The sequence below is a fragment of the Culex pipiens genome, chromosome 3 (assembly GCF_016801865.2).
Source record: "Culex pipiens pallens isolate TS chromosome 3, TS_CPP_V2, whole genome shotgun sequence".
In the NCBI taxonomy this organism is placed as follows: domain Eukaryota; kingdom Metazoa; phylum Arthropoda; class Insecta; order Diptera; family Culicidae; genus Culex; species Culex pipiens.
This window is the reverse complement of record NC_068939.1, coordinates 158,477,068-158,489,553: the sequence shown is the minus strand read 5'-3', so window position 1 is coordinate 158,489,553 and position 12,486 is coordinate 158,477,068. Positions and strand designations below refer to the sequence as shown.

General features: G+C 34.3%; 1 protein-coding gene across 1 annotated transcript in view; it reads right to left on the bottom strand.

The window, feature by feature from the left end:
• LOC120413975 (R3H and coiled-coil domain-containing protein 1) overlaps positions 1-11,580 on the bottom strand; it is a gene marked incomplete at its 5' end in the record, with an annotated part of 62,271 nt that extends 50,691 nt beyond the window's left edge. The window contains 2 exons of the mRNA XM_039574986.2: positions 34-225; positions 11,387-11,580. Of these exons, the coding sequence (XP_039430920.2) occupies positions 34-225; positions 11,387-11,580 (386 nt within the window). The remainder of the gene's footprint in view (positions 1-33; positions 226-11,386) is intronic.
• Between the last annotated feature and the right edge of the window lie 906 nt (positions 11,581-12,486).

Here is a 12,486-nt window from a genome sequence, read left to right as displayed (position 1 = left end):
AAAATAGGAGCCATAACTGCTTTGGATTCTTACCTCTTACTGGACGTCGCCTTGACGTCTCGCAGCAGCTGGTGACGGTGGCAGACCACGGTACGCCGCTCGCTCCCGGTTCCGATCGAGAACGTCACCAGCTCATGCCGGTGGCCAAGCTCGCCGACGAGGCTCTCCGAAACCTTGTGGATCAGAAAGCGGCGGTAGTTGTTGACCGGCGGAAAGATGAGGACGCTGAAAGGGGGAAAAACAAAACAAAACAGAGAGAAATGGTATAATATAAACGGAATTTGCATCACAAATCGTGAATGATCATTAGCGTAAGCGGAGGAGGTACGGCGTCGGAATGGGACGGATTTCCGCGCTAAGCCAATTTGAGGCAGATTAGTGTTGTTTACACAAATCCGATCGACTTAACACTGTGTACACAGAGTGGTCTATATTTAAAAAAGCAATGCCTCGGCAGAAACGCATAAACGTTCGATGCTATGGGACAGGTTTTACTTTTTGCATTACTTTAATCGACTTAAGCGACCTGCCAACCGGCCGGTAGGTATGTGGTAACGTAACTTTGAGGAAATGCTTGGAACGCACCAGAGCCTTAATGTGCATTTGCCACGCGCGATCACTATGCTGGTATGCAGGTGATATTTAGATATTTAAAATTTTGTGCCACTGTGATTAAGCGATATTTGTTCGTAAAATTGAGAGTTTCCTCTCCGAGAGCCTGCGCAATAAAGTTGTTTTGCATGATTTTTATCGCTGCAGAATGTCACCGTTAGAGATTAGAAAGATGTTGATGTTGCAGAAATTATGCAATTTTGGTACAATCTAAATGAAATGTTTTTGTTTGTGAAATGATAAACTTTTTGTTCAGTTGTAAAATGTACACTTTCATGTTTATTTCACAATAAAACTCAAGTCCGATGCCATCTCAAAGTTTTAAAATTCCATTAGAACGAACAAACCATCACTTTTCAAGACACAAAACCTAGGAAGATCCAGCGAAGCATATCTAACGATGCAGTAATCACACAGAGCTTTATTGAAATGGTAATTAAAAGTGAGCTACGCTGCTGACTGCTGAAAAGAAGTATAAGCAACAACGTATTTACATGCACATAATCTGGGGGAGGTGTGGCAAACCAGCTGACGAACTGCAACTGCGCTTTTGTCTTATGTGACCACCCACCAGAAAGCAAACTGCAATTGCCTTGTACTAACATATAAACTAATTTGCACAGTTGAAGTTTTTGAGTTTTATAAGAATATTTTGGTATTTAAATAATGTTCAAAAAATTTATTAAAAGTTTTATGAGTTTTTAATGAGAATTTTCAAGAGAAATTATTTTAATTTGTAACTTTTCAACTGTGTAAAGACCAAGTCCTCAGGCGAGACTTAAATATACAAAAACGTGACTAAATCTGGTGTTGAAATGGAGTCTACTTAACCCTCTACGGCACAATTTTTTTTCGAGTATTTTTATTTTTCCCGTGTTCAGGAGGTCATTTTGAGCAACTTTTGTTCTGCGAAAAACTTCACTTCTCTAGTTTTATGTTTTTCTTGTTTCATTTTTAGTATTTTAATTTGCATTTATCTTGTTTAGTTACCATCTCCTATCGTTACATTTTGCCTATCTAATTTTTTCATGTTTTAACAGTAACCTTTTCAATTTTTTGCATGTTTTTCACATTTTCTGCTATAAAATGGCACCATTATCATTTAAATTGCAAAAAAAAAATGCGTAGAGGCATAGGCTGGGGCACTAGAAAAATAACTGCATACTTCTTTTTACCTAAAGTATAGAAAATGTTAGTAAAAAACACAGGCAAAGTTGACCCAAAAAAATGACATTTTCAAAAATATTGGCAAAGTTACATAACACGAGTAAAACTTCCAACCCATACATTTTCTAAAATTTTAAGAGTTCTTCTTTTCAATGCTTTTTAAATATCAAAAATTGGTTGAAAAATTGATTTTTTTAAATCAAAGCCCGTCTAAAGGCGGGGTTGAGTTGTAGAGGTTTTAAATAGGACTGATTGTGAAGGATGAAGAAGTTCTATTTCAATCACATTTCAATGTTCAGCTTTTCAGCACCTTGAATAATAGCTGAGCAATTCTCTACAAAATGAGCCATTTTCTTTAATTTTAATTTTTGTATTTTTATTTTTCAAAGTTTGTTAAACGTTAAACGAATTTGACAGCTGTCCATACAAAAATGGTATGTGATAATTCAAAAATTTGTATCTTTTGAAGGTTTTTTTTTTTAATCGTTTTGGTGTCTTTGCCTAAGCTGTAGGTATAGTTGAGGACTGCACCGAAAAAATATAATAAATCGAAAATATGTTTTTGCTGATTTTTTTTAAACACTTGTCACTTACAAAAAAAAACGCTATTTTATTTGACATGTTTTAGAGGCACAAAATGCGCTCTTTTCAGAGAATTTCAGAAACGGAAAAAAAACTTTGACCAGGTAAAAATTTGTTGAAAAAACAGCAAATAAAATGCAGAAAAAGGTCAACAGTTTTTTGAAAACGCTTAAAACAATATTTTTTGTAATTTTAAAATGTTGAGCTAGAACTGAAAAATGTAACATTTTTTTACATTGAAGATTGGACCGTTAATTCCCGAGATATCGGTGATTAAAAAAACGAGGGGCTAATTTTGCAACACTGAGAAAACCTAGTTTTTCCTGTTAGTTTTTCTCCAAATTTGATTTTACAATAAAAATTAAATAAAAAAATTCGTTGACCATTTTTTAGTTAATTTTTTGAAAATTCATTATTTAAAAAAAATATCTCCGTAAAAAATTCTTCCTGAAATTTTCAGAAAAGATGGCATTTTATGTCTCCTGAAACATATAGAGCAATTCCAGCTCATTTTTATTTTTAAAACCGCTGTATCTTCCCAAGGATTGGACATAGGACAATGGTCAATATGGAGACTTTTATGTGAAATTGTCTGGAGAATCGATTCCCACTACTGGTTTTTAAAAATCTTTTGGTAACATTTAAGGCTATTTCCTCAAAAATTTTGAACGAAAAAAAATCGTGACATCACCATTAAATTTAAGTTTTAGACTTAAAAATCAAAAAATCTCATAGATGTGGCGTGTATTTTTGTTTCAGTGTATTTTTTTCAGAAAGCCCGTCCAATTTTCTACAAGTTTGTCTTGGACCACTTTTTGATACGACGCAACGGCTTCGAGATACAGTAATTTTTAAATTACAAAATACAAAAATATTTAAATACCTTACGCCCTCCTCAAATGTTATTTTCGAGTACTATTGGCTCCATATACACAAGAATGGCTTATATAGGCCTAGGATAACATGTCTACAAAGTTTCATTGAAATCGGAGAGGGTCGGGTACAAAAGTACCAGAAAAATTCTCGATTTGAGCTGGAATTGCTCTATAAAAAAGTAAGGATAGTGTTTTGTTGGAAATAATTTTGAAGTGACATTTCGGTGTAGTCCTGTCCTAAAAGAAAGACTTTTTTAAATATCACATGCCATTTTTGTAGAGACAGCTGCCAAATTTGTATGGACTGGACAGTGATAAAGACAAACCGATAATGAAAAATTGCTGTTTTGGGCATACGAAAGGCAACCAAAAAGTTTTAGCCAGATAAAAAATGCTGCCGAAATTTCCGAGAATTGGTCAGCGGAGTAATTCCGTACAATTTCGCTAATTTTTTCAAGGCTTTTAGTTTTGTATTTTTTTATTTGGATGGAACTTTGTCAATGAAATCCCAATCATTAGTTTTTTCCACACAATGCTCCATACAATTATGCGGGCTGGTCATACAAAAATGAATATTTGAAAATCTTTAATTACACACTTAGATTTTTTACCGGTAGTTGAAAAATTGGTAAAGTGTAGATCGGTTTTACCGAATTTTGATTGTACATTGAACAATAATGAACTTCATTACTGCATTTCGGTAATTTTTTACCGTTGACCAAACTGTGCAGTTGAAAATTTGGTAAACTTTACCGAATTCGGTATAACAAAATTAAGGTGTAGGTTTTCTGATGATTCTGCACGGAAAAAATCCTGAGTTTTTTATTTTGACTTCTTATTACTAAAAGTTGAAATATATGTTTTTTAAATATTTTCGATATTTTTAATATGCTTTATTAAATGCTTTTTGTCATTTACGTCACATTGTGTCAAAATCTCATGTTTTTTCATGAAATGTTATTAACAAATATCGTTTTTGAGCTAGCAAAATAAAAATATCCAGAATACATGCCTTCCTGTTTATAATCATAGTAGCCAATGATTTATGCTAAAAACGCTTACATACCAAGAATTTTGAAAATTCGTCACTTTTTGTTCACTAAAATGCAAATATCTCGGCTTTGCGTAGACATAAATTAAATGTTGAAAAAAGCAAAATGATCTCCGTAAAATTTCCGATAAGCTGAATGAATTAGTTTTTTCTGCAATTTTTTTTGGCTCGTTCTGGGATGTGATTTTTTAAATCTTTTGACTAAAAAATACAATTTTTTTCTCCCTAAAACGCCCTGCCATGCCCAAACAAAAGCTTTTATGGACTATGTCTGTACAGAAATTTGTTCAGGGGACATTAAACTATAACTTGAAGCCCAAAGTGACCAAATTTGAATGACTTTAGTATGATTGTTACTCGCATTTTTGAAAAATACTCGAAAAATGCACTTTTTTCATTCAAGCTCCGCGCGCGAGTTGTAAACCATTTTTGGGAATTTTTTGTTGTATGAAAACATTGTTTGACATCCTAATCTATCATTCTAGGGGTGAGCACCGAAGATTTGACAACTTTTAATTTTTTTGGGACGGCCTATTGTACATTCTTGGCTCCAAAGTCCATCAAGTAAACAGTTCCGTCACGACACGACTTTCCCAGGTGCAGCTGTTTACACTTATAAGATTATGGAACACTCTTGATTAGTTGATAAGCTCTATAAATGGTCTGAGATTATTTATTTTCAGTCAGCTAGTTAGTCTTGCTTTTGTTGAAAAACATCTAATGGAATTCACCAATCCTCTAATTGCACGTAATGACTGGTCGAAATCGCCACCGCACTTCGAGAGCCACTCTGCTCTGAAATTGCTAATCGCAATCGCCAAAATTAAACGCACCAACTTTTTCGACACGCGTCCAAATTCCTTGCACATTCGTCATTAAGCAGCACCCGCCGCCCCGTTCGGCGTGCGAGATCGGGCTATAATTAAACTCCAAATACCTATGCCCCTCGTCTGCCATCGCGCGCGCCAGTTCAGTTCAGTTCGGATTTTGAAAGTGAAGACGTTGAAAATGAAAAACTTTCCCAACACCTGTCGAAATTGCTCTGGTGGTCAGAGACTTTTTACGAGGGGGGGTGAAATTGTGTTGAAAATTGAACATTTTCCTTTTTTGAATAAAAATATGACTTAATCATACGAAAATAATGCGTTTTATTCATCTCACATCGGAAAATTCATTCAACTTCCACAGTTGAAGACTAAATCGATTTTGCAGATATCCACTTTAAAAGGCCATATGAAATGCTGCAATCGTCATTTGGGTTCAACATTTGGCTGATGGTATAATAAAACAAACATTTTCATTACTCGCAACGAAAGCTGCTGGGTTGTTTGGGTCAACCCGAAGAGTTTCGTGACTGGTCAATCACTTTGAGGGGAGTACAGGATGGAGGATGCTTATAGGCAAGAGGGGTTGCATAAAATGTTGGTGAGAAGATGATTTATTATTGTTTCAGTCAAGTTTGAAAAATAGCACTAAGTTGGAACAATTCAAAGTGGATTCCAAAAGTTCACCTTGAATATAAATATTGATCGTAGAATTGCAGCAGTTATTCGGATTGCTGATCCAATTACTTACTTATTCGCTTTTAAAAACGATCGCTTATTTGAGTTTAGCTAAGGAAGATACAAAATACTCAAAAAACCTGATTTAATGAGAATTATTTCAATACAGAGATATTTTAGAATGTAAATATTGCATGAGCAATTTCCATGCCAAATAGGGAGGACAAAAATATGGCATATAAACTGTAAAAAAAATCATGGTAATATTACATCTGGGAATGAGTACATTTTCCATGTCAGAAAAAATCGTGCTTTCTATTTCATTAGGGCACAAAACTTTTGTAAACAAGCGTGTATCTTTCTCACACTTTATGCAAACTGTCATTTGAGTGAAAGGGATACACTATTGTTTACAAAAGTTTTGCGCCCTTTTGAACAGTTAGGCTCCAAATGTGTAATTTTTCACTTTTTCGTTGTGATGCCACTTTTTGTGTATAAATTCAGTAAATCGGCAAAAAAGTCAGAGGTTGGTATAAGCACACACTTCAACTTTTTTTAAATTCTGTTCTCAGGGCATTAAAATATACATTCTCACCTACTAAAAACAAATTTGAAGATATTTGGTTGCATCATTGCTGAGATATAGTTATTTGAAGTTAGTAGTTTCAAAAAACGGGTGCCACGATATCTCAACACTGTCTTGACCAAATCAGCTCAAAATTTAGGTGAAGACTCGTTGAACCGATTCCGTGTGCATGACGAAGCCCGATTTTCGAAAAGTTTATTTAAAAAAAAAGATAAAAATATTTTTGTGTTTTTCATATTAGAACCAGTCAGTTTCTGAATTTTGTAATTTTTTTAAAAGCAAAATTTAAATATCGGGCTTCGTCATGCACACGGGTAATGTCTTGAGAGTCTTCACCTAAAATTTCAGCCAATTTGGTCCATCCCATCTCGAGATATCGTGGCACCCGTAAATCAACTCGGTGTTTCGAGAAAAACGCTAACAAAGTTTGACAGTACGCTTTGCGCCTGGCAAAATTTTGAGCTTTAATCGTTTGTTACTCAGTTTAATCATGAAATATCTTTATGAAACTTTCAGGAGTGATTGAAAATCATCTCTTGAGTGGATTTAACAAATATTCTATATATAAAATTTTGTGATATTTTACATGTAAGTAACCCCTTAACTTGGAAAACAAATTAAAAAATTTAAAATATATTTTAAAAAAAACTATTACATTAAAGTAGAGTAGAGTAAAGAAATATTGGAGTTACATCATTTGCCCAGAGCATTTGTCAGATCCAAAAGCAAATCCTATACCTTTATTTAGTAAGACAGGCAAAAATCAATCGAAAATACTTTGTAAAATATTATAAAGCCCAAAGAATGCAAATTTCTCTCGATTTTTTTTAGTGTATCCTCCAGGGTTGTGTATCGCTAATATTATCGTCGATAATATTAGCTTCTAACGATAACGATAATGGTTATCGCAAAATCGTCGAGACTCAATTTAAAAATCTTTCTAAAATTGACATAGGGGAAGGTGGGGCAAGACGACCATATGGGGCAAGAGGAACAATCGCTCGTACGGCCGTAATTTTTACAATTTTTATTATTTCCAGTATGAGGAATTGTTGCTAGCAATGCAATTAGCTGATTCTACTACCACATAACCGTCAAAACGACGTAAACGCCACGAGGAATAGGATTTAATGAAGTTTTTTTAAAACCTTTGTTTTCTTATAATATTTGGAAAGTACAAAATAAGGCTTAGGGTTCGTTTTAAGACTCATTTTATCAAAATGCTATTTTTCCTAGATCAGTAGTGTCCCTACCAATAACTTGCACCTATCATAAAGTATGATTTAACTTTTGGTTATTTTTGTTGAGAGCTTTTAAAAAATCTTGTTCAGGTGGGGCAAGTGTACCATATGGATTTTTAGTATGAAAAAAAAATACGAATTGCTGCAACAACATATTTTATTGAGAAATAAATACATAAAAGTACTTAAAAACTGATAAACAATTGTTTAAAAAAATTGTCCGTACAAAATATAGTGATATTATGAAAATTCACTATTTATCATCGAAGTAATATTTTTTTTCGCAAAAAAAACGGTCAAATTTTTAGAGTAATATATTTTTTTAATCTAAAAATGGAAGAAACGTTTCAAATACATCCTAAGCTGATGTATCTAAGTGATAACAGTTCAATTGTTAGTAAATTAGCATGTTGTTTCATGCATTGTTCCTCTTGCCCCAACGGGTTGTTCATCTTGCCCCACTAGTTGAGTAGAACGTACGAAAAATCAAAAATTTTAAAATCAATTTTTTACATTAAAAAACAGATTTTTTTAAAAACTTGTTCTATCAAAGTCTCAGTCAAGACCTTGAATAAGATGATTCTAAAAAATCCGACAGATTTTTTTAACGTTTTTAATAGGTTATAACGAGCATTTCCTTAGCTTGTTACACTTGCCCCACTTTCCCCTAATCCAACCGCATCATGTAAAATTTTTAATTCATTCACTATGCATCTTTTGTTTGTTGATAATGTAGTAAGTTTCAAAGCATAAATACACAAACAATTTTATAAAATACCGTTTACTTTTTAAATTACTTTAAAAATTATTTCAATTTTTTATGTAAAATACCCAAAATTTTCATAATTTGCAATAAGGGTATCAAAAGAAGCAAAAATTTGTATGCTAAACTCTTAAACTCTAAAATTTTCATAAAATACCGTTTTTTGTGAAAATACTCTAATATTCCTAAGGCCGTTGCAAATATTTTTCAAACTTTATGTCGCCCCCCGTTCAAAATTGGTCCGCAAAATCACGGGGCAAAAAATATTTTTTCTAAAAACTTTAAAATTTTAATGAAAAATAAAAGACATATCAACTGAAAACAATCTAAAACGCATTTTTCTGCATTGATAATTATATTGAGCATGTTTAGGATTAAAAATATATTGATTTTTTATGAAATTCTAATGTACAGCACTGGAACTGGACAGGTGCATAATGCATTTTTAAACACGTTTTTCATTCAAATGTTAAACCGTGGCTCGTAAATTCAATTTGTAAACTTTTTTTTATTTTTTTGCCCCCTTCCCCCTCGACTTTGGTCAGAGTCGAGGGACATAAACTGCAAAAAATATTTGCAACGACCTAACTTCAAATTTGCAATATGGATATCAAACGAAGGGAAATTTTTAATGCATTTTAAATTTGCTCAAATGTTTTTGTGAAATACTAAAATTTTCACAAATTACCGTATTTTTCGAAAACACTGAAATTTTTATAATTTTCAATATATTTATGAAACGAAGCAAAATTTTGCATATATTTTTTTAGTAATCAATAACCCAAATGTTCACAAAATACCATATATATAAAAACACATTATTTTTCATGAAATTCTGTGTATTTAAATACCGGTATTTTGAGGAAATTTTAATATTTAACAAACAAAACTCTAATAAAGTGAAAATTCATACCAAATTTCAATTCGGTTGGTACCCATATTGCAAATTATGAAAATTCAAGTATTTTCGAAAAAATACGGTATTTTGCAAAAATTGAAAAAATCTTCAAATAAAAATCTGATAAGGTGAAAATGCAAACAAAATTTTGCTACATTTGTTACTGATATTGCAAATTATGAAAATTAGAGTATTTGCGAAAAATATGGAATTTTGTAAAAAAAAGTACTATTTTACAAAAAAAAAACTTTTTATCAGGTGAAAATGGATACAATATTTGGCTTCATTTGAAACCCACATAGTAAATTATGAAAATATGCATAAAATCGATATTACGAAATACCTGCTCAACAATCTTGCAAATTATGAAAATTGGAGTATTAAAAAAAACGGTATTTTGTGAGTTTTATTCTTTAAAACTTAATTAATGCGGTGTCAAACAATATATATTCTTAGTGAAAGCATTATTTTTTTTCATGATTTGGTTGGTTTAAGCCAAGTTATTAGAAATATATTGAAATGAGTTATCGTTCTTTATCGTCGATAAGATTAGTGCGTCCATCCCGGGCAATTCCCGGGACAAAAATCCTGGGATTTTTCTAAAACCGGGAACTCCCCAATCCCGGGATTTTTTATAATTTGTCCCGGGAATTCCCGAAATTGAAAAAAAAAAAAAAATTTTGTTCTGAAAATTAAAATTTGGTTGTGGTTTATGAGCATTAATTTGGCTTATTAGGAAAAATTGTTAAAATTTTATTTTATAGATTCTCAAAACGCTTAGCGTTTTAAATACTTTCTATTTATTTAGTTTCTAAAAGACTGGGTATAATATTTACGTTTATTTACGATTTCAAGTAAATATCATATAACATTAATAACATGATTTTTCATCAAACATCGGGTTCTGGGGTAAATCAGGACAGGACAGGATTTTCCCCAGTTGGCGATAGTAACTTATAGATAATTTGTAAAATATATGTTGAACTTGAAATTCAAAAATTATCTAAAATTTTACATTGACTGGTATGATTTTATTTGTTGCCATTTCTTGTTTTTTTTTAAGACGTTTTCAAATAATTTTTAAAAGTTTTTCTAGTCAGTTCATATAAAAAATATATCAAAATATATTCATAAAAGACTGATTAAATTTTATTCACATCAGATAAAAAAAAAAAAAGTAGTTCATTTAACCTTCGGGAAGTCGCGTGTTTTCGCCTTTCTTACAAGTGCCCTTACAAACTGTGTACAAAGTACACGTACGCGACCTCCGGTGGGTTAAAATCCAAAGCACAACAAAGAACAAAAAAGATAAATTTCTTATTTCTTTAAGCTATTTATAAACTGTCGTCCTTGATTAGATTGAAGTGTAGTAGATTATTATTATTGAGTTATTCTATAAAGAAAACATAGATTTTATGACTGTTTCAAAAATTTACCGGGATCCCGGAATCAATGTATTACTATTATTATTTTATTGAACTTAATTTTCGCATTCAGGTTTTGTTGACCACTTGATCAATTTGTTTTGTTATTGTTTTCTAAAGTTTGGCAGCTTTTTTAATAGACTTTTGATTTTTTTTTTTGTCAACATTTTGTACAACCTCTGATTTACTTAGTGCATGTTTGCATGAATCGTAAAAAATGAAAAAAAAAAACTATTCACGCTCTGATTTTCATTTAGAAAATTACAAATAAGGCTAAAACAATTAATATTTTAAAATAAAAACGTGATCGACACCTATTCTCACAACTCAATAAATGAGACCAGTATTACATAGTTTTCTCTCCAGCATGCCCTACTGCCCCAACAAGCCTCTTTTTTTTCCACTCCATGCTCCCGTGACCACTGCGCGAGACCTGCCGCCGCTGAGATCGTCGAAAACCACGATCCAAGTCATGTTGCGACGAAGACGAGATCCAGCAACGGCAATTAACAACCTTCTCTCCCTCCCAATCGTTCACTTCCCCCCCATAAATCCCGACAGATACGTGTTTATTCATCGCACATAGCGGAACCACCTGCCGACTTCCTTTCCCCCTCCCCCACCCACAACAACCTTTCTCCCGCGAGTTCACCTTGACCATAATTTCTCGCAAGCGTTTGCATACCTTTTTTGGTTCGCCTTCTCGAGGAACGCCCGTATGTCCTGGTCTACCGCCCAGACGAACTCGTCATCGGCCGCGCTCAGGAACCGGTTCACGATTGAGTTATCCAGCTTGGCTCCGGCGGGGTTCCGGTGGTTCCGGACCGATTCTCCACGCCGCCCGCCGTCGTTGGGACGATTCGCTCCGGTCGATTGACCTCAATTTTCGCACGAGAAACACTTTTTTAGCGGGACCACCTTTTCAGGGTCATGTCACTGTAGCACAAGGGGGTTGCGTTCGAACGAGACACGGCCGCGTGGCCACTTGGAATTCTTCGCAGGCCTTACGGTTTCAGTCAACACATTTTCTCTGAACAAAAAAAAAGAGGTAAAGGTGGAAGCAAAACTCTTCCGCGTTTTGCTGCGCCGTGGTGCACGCGAAAACTGCACAACCCTTTTTTGCAGTGGCAAATGTGGCACAAGGTGCCCCCAGACCAAGCGTGGGGCCGGAAGTATCACTGCACACACGAAACCTTCCAGGAACGAGCAGCACCAGCCCCCCCAAACTCGCGGAACGGAACGTCAAACGGGATTCGTGAATAACAGCACCACGACGACCAAGACGAAGAACAACCCGAAAAAACTCCCGTTAGGTCATGAATGGACAACCGTGCCCCGAGCCACTGAACGATTCGATTCCACCAGGCGTTGCGGTCAAGAGTCAGCACAAATCGATCACTTGCTACGCGACGTCACGGGTTCTTCCGGAACCTACTTGCAGTCCACAAGGCTGTTGGCCGCGGGTCGTCTCACCGGAGCGCGGAACTGAGGAACTAAAATTTGCCTCTTGCGCTAATCTGCTGACTGACGGATTGCGTGCGGAACTAGACTAGCAAAAGCAAAACAAGAGAGCGCGAGGAGCGAGAGAAAGAGAGAGAGAGTAAACAAAAAGAGAGAGAAATGTCAGTGGGCAGTACACGGTGATGCAAGGATTAGGAGATTTTTTTGCTTGGGATTACTGAAAGCATACAGATAATTGGGTACTAAAGCCCTATGTCAATTTTTATGTACAACGGTAAAAAACACGATTAAAAACCATTTCTGATCACTTTTTTCATTTAAAAG